Below are 13,625 nucleotides of genomic sequence, written 5' to 3' on the forward strand. Positions count from 1 at the left end.
TTCTATTTGAATTGGTAACCTACAACTGTTTTTTTTTTTTACTTTTTAAATATAGATTTTAAGAAACAAACTTTTTTTATTAATTAATTATCAATGCTCTTTTTTTAAAAAACTTTTTTAAGTATAGAGTTTGAGAAACAAACTTTTTTTATTTATCAATGCTCAGGGTAGTCAAATTCAAGCAAGGCATTGTTAAAAGCACGTAAGATTTTGTACATTGAAATGAGTATGCCGCTATATATATCACGTTTGACGCATTATGTTTGTGTGCATTTTATCGTTATCTATGTAAAATTGGGTGTAATAAGTTATTATTTTTATAATATAACAATTTAACATTTAATTATTTATACCATGGGGTTTTAAGTAATATTAGTTGGTGTTCAAACTTAAAACTAAATGGTTGTGAAGGTTATGTAGAAGTCCTGGTTTTGGGCAATGTATTAAAACTCGGATCAAGAACCGAACACCACACCTCTTCGGTTAATTCACATGACCTGGACCGACGCTAGTTAACCAAAATGATAATATTTCAAACGTCTTGTTTTTTTCCGAAAGACCTGAAGAGTGAAGACCTGTTGCAAACGCCTAACATTATTTCTAAAACATTTTGCATATGGAAATACCAAAATTTACACAAAACGGCATAATTATATTCAACCTTTAGACAATAATTTTGTTACACCCGCTATCCAAAATCGACTATTTGACCTAGTTCAAACTCGAGTTCTCTTTCTCCATGGATATTATGTGAGCCAGCCTATCATGAACCTGTCATTCTTCATAATTTATGTCCTAAAAATTGATTTTCTCATTAAAATCTTTTAGTGAACAAGAAACACACCTTAGAAAGAGGGCCTTTGTCTTCAATAGCTTCTTTTAATGGATCATACCTATATAACATGTTTAGTTAGCCAACACAAGTAAATACAATAAACTCTTTTTTTAATATATATTTACAGCATTACCATTCACGAGGAAGTCCAGCTTCTTCACGAGCAGTGTAATTGAATGGCCCTTTAACCTCCACGTTGTACTCTTTCAGTAAATCTATTGAAATATAAACACGAAATTAGAGTATCCAAACGCCCCGTTAACGTTTTCTGTCACATATTGGAAAATAAGCAACTTTGGCTATGATTGAACAGTTTATCTTTAAGCAATTGAGTCATTTAGACCTTGAACAAAGGACACCTTTTATAGGACTAGCAGTTAAACGAGCTGGGCTGCCCGTGAATACCTCAAGATCGGCTCGCTTAAAGCTCAATACGAGCCAAACTTAAACGAGTTTAAGCCAGCTTGAGTGGGTTCGCGAGGCTAAACAAGTCTACTAATTATATAGAACTTATATATTAAGAACATAAATATTATTATATATATTTCTATGATAAAAATAATTAAATACTATATATTTTATTACATCTTAAAAATTATAACTATAAACATACATAAAAACTAATATGCACATGCATGTACCATAAAATAACTAAATTTGAATATATATAAACGAGTCGAGCTCAAGCTTGAAAATATTAACCAGCCAAGCTCGAGCTTTAGGTATAGAGCTCGAAACGAGTTGAGCTCAAAATGAAGACAAGTTACCTCTAAATGTAGGACAAGGGGCCCGACCCATTTGCTGGCAGACCGAAACAAACCAGTACACACCAACCGCCACATGTGCAACCTCTTCTTCAGCTATCTTAGCCACAAGATTTGATGTTTTCTTGTCTCCAAACCCAATAAGCTTTTGCACGAGTCTGGGCCCGGCATCGAGTCCTCTAGCCTCCTATTAATGCAATCATGCATTAATTATATATTAATAGCTTGATATAATAAACTATCAGAAATTAAATCACCTGAACGAGTGGGATCACGGCCAAACGAGCAACAACATCATCCGAAGATTTCTCGCACTCGCGCCATAGTAGATTATGGGCAGGCATGTCTCCATAACTAGCATGAATAAAAAGTGTCATTTGAAATACAGAAAATTCAAGATTTTCAAATAGTTAACAGGATCTATAGGATAACTTCCATCTTGAAAGGTATTTGGCGCTTTTATAAGATATCCGCGATTCTTCTCTATTTGTAATCCAATAACCAACTCAATGGGTTCCGTTAAGCTAGCTATATGCTTACCTGAAACCGAGCTCAGCCAGTCTCTGAGAACACCAGGCAAAATGGCGGCTCTCATCATCAGCCACACGAGCAAAATCAGCAAAAAACATGTCTCCAAGAAGCTCACTATATGGTGAAAACCGAACCACGGTGTCCCATGCTAAATCAATTGCGTTTAGCTCCACGTGAGCGAGATTGTGTAGCATATATGCGTTTAGAGGTAACCCCGAGTTCTTTGGAACCGGGATTTCTTTTGGAGATACCTAAACTTACAAATTATGCATAAAGTCTAAACCTTTACTTCACACACAAATTCATTTCTTTATCAATTTATAAACCGAAACAACATTCAAGTTAATGCATACAACTAGCCATCACAATCAGCAAAAACAAGTTATGGTTCTCTTGAAACATGTTAATTGTTTACTAGGCATGTAAACATGCAGGACTGTTCAGTGAACCGTTTGGCGGGAAGTTCGTTCATTTATTACTGAACGAACATGAGCACATTTTTTTTGTTCATTTAATTAAATGAACTAACATAAACACATTACACATGTTCCTTTCGCGATGATTTGTTTATGTTCGTTCGTTATATACGTCTATTTATATTTGTTCATTCGTTTAAATATACATTCAAATGTATTTACTACTAATCTTAATTTGAAATAAATTTGATTTTCATATTTTAAAACCGTTTGTTCACATATATTAGTTTACTTTGAAACATTTGATGTAATGATGATGACATTTAAACTTGGAAATTGAAAACTAACGTTTAATTTAACGCGTCTTAGTTTATGTTTTCAAGCCATTTGTTTAAAATATTAACGGACGAACAGGCTCATTTTCATATCAAACGAGTTTGTTTAAGTGTTTGTGTTCGTTCGGTTAAAATGATAAGAACAAAAATGAACAAGCCCCGTTCGTGTTCATTGGTTTGTTTACAAGCCTACATTCTATTGTGAAGTCTGGAAAATTAAAACTGAAATTAAATAAAACTATAGTTAAGTTAAGTGAGTTAAATATAAGCAGGGATGAGATTGCTACTGTAGTACAGTACCCGTCCTGAGATTATTGACACCGAATTTAAACACAATTGCCCGCTTTGTTTTTTCTTTCTAGTCTCCATTGATTGTATCAAATTTCATTCATAACCAAGGGTAATCAAAAAACCAAAAATCAAATCAGTTTCATTCGTAATCAATAAACCATAATACCAAAACCAAAACATACAAAATGCCCCCAAACCGTAAATTTCTTTAAAGAAAGAAAGATACGGGTACCGGTACCTAATGCTCAAGAACAACTCTACAATTTTCAATCACTGCCAACGCCAAATACCAAAATACTGAATTTCTGAATTTGAGAAATGTGGGTACCGCATACCGTATCAGGTCCGGTAGTTGTGAAAAACATCTCATCCCTAGTTTGAAGTATTATCTAAATTAGGGTTGTAAACGAACTGAACCGAACCGGACGAGACATTATTCGTGTTCATCTGTTAAGCTTTGTCGTACAAAAACACTTTATCAAACGAAACAGTGTCCGTGTTCTTTTGTTAAGGATCTAAGCTTGTTCGTACTCATTCGTGTCCGTTGATTAATTTTGTAAACAGACACTAAGTGACATAACGAGCACAAATGGACATAAAGGAGCACAAGCAAACATATATTAATTTGAGAATAATAATCACTAAATCAATACAAAATCACCCAAAAATTCGGGAGTACATCACATAATATTCAAAGAAAACTTTAACGTAGTAATCATATTTATATCAAACACTAATAGTAAAAATAAATAAATAAGTATATTATAGAAATCATCATCATAGTAGTCAGTAAATCCCACATATAGCAAAGCTATGTAGACAGCCTTACCTCTACCGATAGGAATAGAGAGGCTGTTTCTTTCTGGTAAATATATTATAAAAATAGTAATAGTAAAAATCTAATAACCAACATACATATATATGTTAACAAACATAACCGGACGGACATAAAGGAACATTGTTAATGTTGTTTGATTTAGTATAATGAACGCAAAGAACTCACCAATTGGGGGTTTGGAGGGCGAGCAGGCCTATGAGGCGGTTGAGAAACAAGCCCAATCGGAAGCTTTTCTTGGCGCCATCTGGAATAGGCAAGATGAGAAAGCCTGGATTTTGTTGAGGGGTCCGGTGTCGATAAGACCATGGCACCCATTTCCGCTAGAGAAGTAACCGAGCCCAGGTCAATTGTTGTGGTGGGGGGGTCTGGTTGGGGACCAGATGCTCCCCAGAAGCGGTTGTGGTTGAGGGAGCTGTCTCTCCAGGTCTGTAGACCAGACCATAGAGGATGCTGATGACAACCAGAAGAAGAATAGTTGGAAGATGAAATGGGTTTTCTGAGGTTGAAACACAGACATGATCTCAGAAGACAGTTTGAGTGCATTCTTGGGTGTCTCTTCAAATTACAATATAATTAATTTGTGCACCTCTACCAACATCATCACTAAATACCTTTTTCTAATGATTTACCAAATATAAGACATTCTATTCCAACACCAACCTAGGTGTTGTTGTATACATTTACAAAATATAAACTTACAAAGTGAACACATTAACAAGTCTATGTACGCCGTATACACCCTATACGAGCCGTATAGGCTCCTTGAGCTCATATAGGCCCTCATATCGCATTGACCTATACGAGTTGTATAGGGTCTAGACGACTCTTGTGGACAATGATTCCGAGATAAAGGCAGCCTATAATAAGAGTTGCGGCTTCGAATAGCACAGCGTGTCCCTAACCAAACATATTATCATCCATCCTTACCTACACAGGTTGTGGTGTTATACACGATATAGTGTATTACTTCTTTTATAAAGTAGAAAAATGATGCATTTAATTGTTATTTAACATCACAATATACACACCGCACCCTACACATAATATCATCAAGATTCAATACAAAACAACTATAGTGTACTCAAGCCTACTTGTGAATAATAGAGTTAGTACCTGGAACAAATTATTAAAGTGTAAATTGTTGGTGATGGAGGACAGAGCTTGATTACATCAATTGTTACGAGCAATGGCATCTGGGGCCCTGAAAACATGCGAAAAAGACAAAGGAAACATATCTTGAGCAATATATACAAGACAAGGGAAAACAAAATAAAAGAAAACAGAAAACATGCAAGTATTCAGTTTACCTTCTGTGGTGACTTCTAACATAATTTGGCACTGGCTCAAAGTTGGTTATGGAACGGGATCAAAAGACCAAATGCAAGCATCCTTGTAGGTTTATGCACCAGGCTAGGTGCATTGTCAGGATCATTGTTCACCCAATTATATTGAAGATCTAGTCACTAATGCATGCGGAATCTACACTAGTAATCACATTAAGCAAGCACAAATAGCTCATAAACGAGTGCTTTCATTAACAAAGTAAAACAGTTACAGAGAGAGAAAAACAGTTACAACAGACTAATAGATCTGACTCACTCAACCAACCACCATCTAACTAACTCTCAATCTAACCTATTTATACTTCTAGAAATCATTCATGACATGCATTTAAGCGCAAATACAATAAAATACAAAGTCTACGCGACGAGCAAATAATCTTCAGCACGAGCAGACGATAAACTTTCTTCGAACACTTTATAACTTCTTTTCGGACGCATAAACCTTCACTAACACTTGTGACTTCATTGACTTCATTCTTCAAACATATATTCTTCTCGAACACTTATAATGCTCACGAGTAGGTATGATGTTTCCTTCTTCGAACACTTGGCTATCTACTCGTGAACAAAGTATTCACAAGTAGTTTTACACTTAGTCTTCTAGAACGTTTACCTAACTGCTCGAGATTAATAAGTACTCAGACTAAACACTTAGACATTTCATCAACTCCCTAAAATTACTCATGTATATAACCAACTACTCGGAGGCCATACTTAGCAAATTAGTAATTGTTCATTAAGTAACAAATACTTGGGGCTTATACTTAGGCTAATCTTCAACTTCTTAATTACTCGGATATAAATAAGTACTCGAGACTTATCCTTGATGAAAAATTAAACTTTGAGAATCATTTCAGTCACAAATTTGATTCCCAACAATCTCCCCCTTGATTGAAATAATCCGATGCAACCAAAAATCACAACACAAAATGCATAGCTCAGCTCAATCACTCTTCTTCTTCTTCTTCTTCTTCTTCTTCTTCTTGCAACAAAAATTCGAACCGATGAACCATTTAATAATGCTCATAATATGTATCTATTTCAGCCTTCATTATGTCCTTCAAATTTCTTTTATGTAGATATTTGATCTCATTCTTACACCAACTTCTAATGCTTGATTTAGGTGGTGTTTGTTTTTTGTCTGAAGATCTTCCTGGCCTCTAATGTTCACGCAGACCTTTAGGCTTGCAGACTGTTTGTTTTTCTAAAGACATTTCATTAAAAAAACGTCTTCGCGCTCTCTTATCCTAGAAGACATGGACCTTCCTCTTTTCAAGTCTTCTGCATCTTCTATCTCATTCAAAACCCTAGCCCCCTTTTATTCTACCATCTCCTCCGCTACCATCTCCTACATAGCCGCACCGCACCACCGCGTCCTCCACCACCAGCGCCGCACCACCGGCGACCTCCACCTTCGACGTCGCAATAGCCATCGCCGCCGCTGCTCTTCCCTAGCCGATCGTCGCCGCTGCTCCTCCACCTAACCTAGCCGACCGCCACTGCTCCTCAACCTACCCCAGCAAGCCGCCGCTGCCATCCTTTCTCCCCACATCACCGCCGCCACACGTTGCTCCGCCAACTCATGCCCTAGCTGCCACCTTCACCACCATCTACCTTGGCATGCTTATTTCTTCAAGATTTGATAGTCTATTCACCATTATTGTAATTGTTCTATTATTACTAGTTTGTTGTTGAATAAAGTTTGTAGAAGGTTTAGATTTATGAATGTGTTATTTGGTTTTTTGTTAAAATTGTACAATTATTACTAGTTTGTTGTTGATTAAAGTTTGTAGAAGGTTTATGAATGTTTGTTGTTTGATTGTCGCTAAAATTGTACAATTATTACTAGTTTGTTGTTGAATAAAGTTTAAAAAAATCGGTTTATTTAATTTTCCGTTTATTATAGCAGTCTGCAGACGTTAAAAAACAAATAGTCTTCTTGTTGCAGACTACAGAGGTTTGGTCCACCTCATCTGGTGCAGATGCCTGCAGATATGGTGCAGACTGCAAACATTTTACCTCTTAAAAAACAGACGGCACCTTAGTGACCAATCATCTTGAGCCCATAGACCCAAATGTTTTTTTGGTTGGCTTTTTGGATTTCCTTTCGTTAACAGTTAAACTGGTATCAACAGAGTAATCAATAACTTTGTTTTTGTTTCTGCCGTACATCAGAAAACCTTTACCAACTTTGTTTTGAACATAAGTCACAAGTGTAACATTCGTTACTTTTCAAACCCGAAAACCCGACACATTTTAAATTTTCCGTTTTGTTTATATATATATAACTATATGTATATATATTATACTATTGTTAATTAATTTTTGTTGCATGTATTCATGTGACAATTCGCCATTTTCCTTACATATTTGAATTAGTTAAACCAACTCGTTTGGTCATTTCAATATCGTTTTTCGTTCATCATTAATATTATATTCCCAATGATTTATGATCATCGTTCGTTCATTTTCAATTGTTTTCGATCAATAAATAAAACTTCGGGATTTAAAATTTGAAGGGCTTAAAGTTTACTAAAGTTAAGCAAGTTGCAAACTATCCGAGTTTAATGTGAAAATATCCAAATATTTAAACTTTTATTTTAATCTTAAACATATTTAAAGTTCAAGGTCCACTTTGTAAAATTAGTTTAATTCTTTTTTGATAACATTTTGATTGACAGTGACCATTTATGTAACATTTAATTTTAAAATATATTATAATAAAAGAAAATCCAACCCAGCTGATGTTCGGTTTATTTGTACATATATTAGTTCGTTAACGTAGTTGTTTTTTTCTTTTAAAGTAGGAACTTTGGTACTTCATACATGTTTGCTATATTTCATGTCATAGGTGATTAAAGAAGCTAATATGGACCTGTACGAGCACAGAATGAAGACTTGGGATGATGTGTGATAGTGTATGATCAAAATCGGAGGATTTGGGTAAAAGCTGTTTTCAGAGTATCATATGCTGAAAACAGAGTATCATATGCTGAGCATAAGAGGAGCGTACATCAGGAGTTTTTAAAGTATGGTTTGTTGATTTAGAGTATCATACTCTAAAGTTAGAGTACCATTTGCTGAGCCAGAGTACCATTTGCAAAACTAGAGTACCATATGCTAGACCAAAAGAAACTACGGGGAGTTGCTATTTTAAAACCCTATACAAGGAAAAAGTTAGGGTTTGAGAAAAAAACATCTCTGGAGACTGGAAACAATTCTTGGAGAGGAAAACCACTATTATTCCATCAAATCAACTCTGGACTCCATGAAGATTGAAGATTCCATCAACACCATGAGCGGCTAATCTTCTCAAATCATACCCGGGTTGTATAGTTTGTAATCTTTCAGTTTATTTCTCATGTACTAGAACAACTAATTGTAATTGTCTTGATGTTAATCTATGAGTATTGATGTTTAGTATGTCCGTACATTCAGTCGGTTTAGGTTTTTGTCGATCAGAACGATTAGTTTGTCGGTTGCTATAATAATTGCTTGTAGGATTGTTTTGACCTGTTAATTGTGAGAAAGCATACGTTTGCCCTTAGTTGAGTCACGCTGGCAGGGACCATTTGATAACCAGTGCCATGTGTTAGCGAGCGTGGATGCCTAAGGTTTAATCGGTTAGTCAGTCTGTAGTTGACACAAAATAGTTCATCTGTTATGTGCATGAGTTTGCTGTTAGTTTGCTTACTTGAATTCCCGGGTGTGATTTGCTTGTTAATTGATTGAATACTTGATTAATTGTTCGTTTCTTATAAAACTAAATTGTTTGCTAGTGTGATCAACAATTTGATATAGTTCACTTCATAATGTTAGGAATCGGTTTCACTACACATTGACCACATACTCCTCGTGGTTCGACACTGTCACACCCCGACCAATGAAGGCGGAAACGTCGAGGCGCGACATGATTGCTCATTGCACAACGACACTATAAAGTTACAATATTTAAACAACTCATTTAAATCCATATCATCATAAATAACACAACAATTGTTCATACAAAATGCCAAATAGATAGATAAACAAATAACTTGTTCTTTCATTTTCTAATATCCTAAAGCCAAGATGATAAGTTTCTTCAAGTAATCCAATCAAGCTAACATCAAACCTGTAACATTGCATAAAATAGAGTTTGTCAACACAAAGGTTGGTGAGCAATTTTCATAGTTTTGGACAATAAGTATATAGTATGAAATCCACAACTAGTATATGAAAACAATAAATAATAGCAACAATTTAGATAATAAAATCGTCAATAAGAATACATTGACGACAATAATGAAATCATCAATAAGAATACATTGATGGCACCTTTCTATATGGGGATACCATAGATACTCGGAATTAATGTATGATCATACTTTGATGAGGCTACCCGCCATAGCATTCAAGAGGCTACCCGCTTTAGCATTCAAGAATTTGCACATAATCATGTAAAGCATATAACACCAAATCGAGAATTTATTTAAGTAAGCATATACGATAAGTGTTGTGGTTTAAGACTCAAGTATAAATCATTTGAATTTGAATAAATATGCAATGCCACCCCCAAAACGAAAGATGGAAAATGGGAGATGAAAAAGTACTCACATTAACAAGTAACTTGAAAGATAGTGTCGTGAATAATCGGAGAGATTGGTTTAACGAGCAAGACCTATATTAAACGGGTCTTGTGTTAGTAGGTAGTCTTGAAAGGGTTTAAAATAAAATACATGACAAATAAAGTAAATAAATAAAGTTTATGATTTAAACTGTAAATATTTGAGAAATTAAAGAAACGAGTTTTGTAAAATACGTTTACTCGAAACTGGGTCTACGTATTCTATTCATTAGTTTTTTTTTTCTTTTTTTTTACTCGACCTATGTTAACTAATAATGTGGGTTAAAATGCAATATTGCAAAACCCTTGGTTATAAGAATACCAAAACGAGGTTTAAATGAGTGTTCGGGTTTGTCGGTTCGAGACTTGATAATTGACCAAGCTCAAAGTTAACTTCCCAAAATAATAAATGTTATGAGATAACTCAATAAAATCAAAATAGACTTAACCAAGTATGTAGTTCTATTGTGAAGAACCTTAACGTTCGTTAAGCGAGTATACGACTTTATCGGTCCGAACTTATTATAAGATCAAGTTGGTTACCGACATGCCAAGTATGTTTAGAAATAAACTAAAATTGATTTAAAATATAATCTTGAAGAAAAATATGAGTTTTGGTGGCTAAAAACACACTTGTGTGTCTTAAGCGAGTGAGCTCGGTTTAGTTCGGTTTTTTTGGTTCGGTCCTTGACTCGGAATAAGACCGAGGATGGTTACTACATACCCAATTACCATGGAACTTGTAAAATAACTTATAAATAATAATACTCAAGTTTTACATTCAAAAAGTTAACAATAAAGCTTTTAAACAAAAGTTCGGTTTTTGGTTCGGTTCTCAACTCGGGATGAAACCGAGGCTAGTCACCACATACCCAATACCATGGAACTTGACAAATATGAACAATAAACTAAAATATGCAGAAGTTAAGCAAGTATAACAAGTTATATGGTTAGATTTGTTAAATATATAAACAAGGACTACAAAGTCCTTCATGTAACCTTGCTTTACTAGCCCGACATTTCAACCGGCCGAGACCGGAGAAATGAAAGACCGAAGGTAAACAAGGAGTGTATATTATATATATGTTGTAACATCAAGCTTTAAGTATTGAGAAGTTAGTTAAAATGAAAGATTAGCTTATGAAGAACAACCTTAGAATTTAAGAATTTGAGAGAGAAATGAGGAAATGAGCAAACACAAATGAAGAAGATGGGTGTGTATATATAGGGTAAGTTGAATGGGTCTTTCATAAAGGGTGTTGCATGAAAATGGTTTGGTTATAGACCCAAGAAAGCACAAACTACAAATGGGTCCTTCAAGTCTCCATTTTGGTAGTTTTAGTCCCTGGAGTTCGTTTTGAGTGTTTTCGGGGCATTTTAAGAACCGAAAAGGGTGTTTTTTTAGATCCAACAACTATAAAACAAATATGTAACATAAAATTCATCATTTTGATAATATCAAAAGGTTCGGGATACAAAACGGGTCGGGTTTACATTAAGAATACAAGTATAAAATAACCTGAAATTGACAAATGTCACAGACACCCTACTTACCCTAGCTTGCTTAGGTGATTAGGACACTGATTTAATAGTTTTTGACTAGATAGCGACAGTCTAGCATCACTAGCCCACCTTTTTCCCCGATTTTCCGATTAACCGACTCCAGCGAGCCGAGATCTATCCGGCGACTCTTAAAACTCAACAAAAACGCCAAATTAACGAGCCATAACTAATCCAATGTATATCTCCATTAATGAATAATATTAAATAACCTTTAAAATGTTCATAAACGGTCTCATAATGGTCGATTAATCACCCAACGGCCGGACAAAAAAAAACATAAAACGCAATAACGCCTAATTAATATTCAACGGCACCATTGAGACTATAAATAGACCTTGAACCATCGTCTAAACACACTTATACCATCTAAATGCACTGACGAACTCTCCAAGTCTCATACATTTCAGGCCGAGCTCGTTTTTCCGACAAGCCATAGTTCATCATCAATTCCTAACAGTTTCGGGTAATTTTTATATGTTTCTTGAATGATTTTCATTGATAAACAAAACCCCTAACCTTAATTAACTAAACATGGAGCCTTTGAATCAATCTGAAACCTAGGGTTTCTTGTGAAAGAGATGAACAAATGTATGTCTTTTTATACTTTTTGTTTCTATTCTTTAAGCAATAAGCAGGTTCAGATCAGTTGGTTATTCACTTGAGTTTGAATCATTTGACTCGGGTTCGAACCCGGGTCAGCACAGTTTTAGTTGTTTTATTTTTTAAACCTTTTCATTTTATTATAATAAATCAAATAATGTATTAAAAATAACCATAAATTAAATAAATTTATTTTAATTACATTATAAATTATATTTTTATCATTTTCATCCAAAAGCCAACTTTTTGACATTCGTTAAGCTTTGTAAACCCGTTAATACTACTTATTAAATTCCGTTTCATTAACTATTTGATTCCATCTCACTCATACTTATAATAGTATAATTCAAGTACAATTAAGATAGTAATTTAATAAGCTATTTAGTTGGCTGACTTTATTTTATATATATGCTTCAAGTACAATTATTAGAGGCTGAAGAGCTGAAGACATTAGAACTAGGATACAAATAAATTAATGAATTGCCATGTTTATTTTACTTTTTGTACTTGTTATTTTGATTTAAATTGTGTATTTGAAGTATTAATTAATTAATGATAATATTGTCACTTAATAGTGTCACATATGTTTTGAGCAATCTGTACGTCACACCCGGGCGTTTGCGCTTTAGCCGGGGTGTTACAACAAGTGAATTTCTTTGAGCTCTAGCTTTCTTCATATCATTGTTTTTATCAAGCAATGGTAACATGCCTAATATCATCAAATCTCTTGGACTAAACTACAAGAATTGCTATGTTCTTTTAATATAAATGATCTTCCAGTTACTCATTTTGACAATTAATAAACCTCTTCTAGAATCCCACTTCCAACTAACATGTACTATATCCTCTATTTCATTAGGATTTCTTAGAACCTTCTGAGCTAATCTGTATTTGTGTCTTATGTTTCGGAATATTGATTGAACTAGGTTCTTCCACCTATTTTGGTCTTTCTTTCTTTTCATCACTTGCTTTTGGCATATATTTTTCAAGTCTTTTAACCTTTTCTTTAGTCACTGCACCAAAAATGGGCTATGACCACGTTTTTTCTAAAAACGCCTTGCCACACATTTGCTTAAAAGTGTGGTGGCTAAAGGTTAAATTTAACATTTCGAAAGCCCTTTAGTCACACATTTCATGTACTCATGTTGCCATTGTATAACAGTTCATGGCCTTTAGCCACACACATATCTGTAAACGGTGAAGTGACAAGACGATATGATAACTCTCTATAAATTCAATATCTTTGATCAGAAGATACCCTCAAACATAGCCAAAAATCATATATGGAGTCCTTAACTTCTTCTTTTTCCTTGTCTTCTCTGGTGAGTATTATATTCGATTATCATTTTTGTTCTTTAATTTTAAGCTAAATGCATGTAATCTAATGGATTATATGAAATTTTTAGGGCACAATCAAAGCCTGGTTGCAAGATAAAGCTTACAACTGATGAGGATTATTTTGAAATTTTAGGTGATATAGCAGGTTTATGTGTTAATCTTTGT

General features: G+C 34.4%; 1 protein-coding gene across 1 annotated transcript; it reads right to left on the reverse strand.

The window, feature by feature from the left end:
• Positions 1–626: 626 nt before the first annotated feature.
• Positions 627–4,335, reverse strand: LOC143616669 (uncharacterized). The gene is made up of 7 exons (XM_077089434.1): positions 4,176–4,335; positions 2,140–2,381; positions 1,857–1,953; positions 1,603–1,786; positions 969–1,050; positions 845–893; positions 627–771 (listed from the first exon to the last, which is right to left on the reverse strand). The coding sequence occupies exons 1-7, from the start codon at positions 4,323–4,325 to the stop codon at positions 712–714; spliced, it is 864 nt and encodes a 287-aa protein (XP_076945549.1). The 5' UTR covers positions 4,326–4,335; the 3' UTR covers positions 627–711.
• Between the last annotated feature and the right edge of the window lie 9,290 nt (positions 4,336–13,625).

The sequence above is a fragment of the Bidens hawaiensis genome, unplaced genomic scaffold (assembly GCF_021521415.1).
Source record: "Bidens hawaiensis isolate Kalapana, Puna unplaced genomic scaffold, B.hawaiensis_p1.1 tig00002307_1, whole genome shotgun sequence".
Taxonomy (NCBI): domain Eukaryota; kingdom Viridiplantae; phylum Streptophyta; class Magnoliopsida; order Asterales; family Asteraceae; genus Bidens; species Bidens hawaiensis.

What these genes read in the sequence shown, in the direction of transcription:
- LOC143616669 (XM_077089434.1), bottom strand. Translation starts at nt 4,325, where the DNA reads ATGGGTGCCATGGTCTTATCGACACCGGACCCCTCAACAAAATCCAGG. An exon ending in CCGTGATCCCACTCGTTCAG is followed by an intron (nt 1,787 to 1,856) that starts GTGATTTAATTT and finishes TTGCATTAATAG; the next exon opens with GAGGCTAGAGGACTCGATGC. An exon ending in CCCTTGTCCTACATTTAGAG is followed by an intron (nt 1,051 to 1,602) that starts GTAACTTGTCTT and finishes ATATTTCAATAG; the next exon opens with ATTTACTGAAAGAGTACAAC.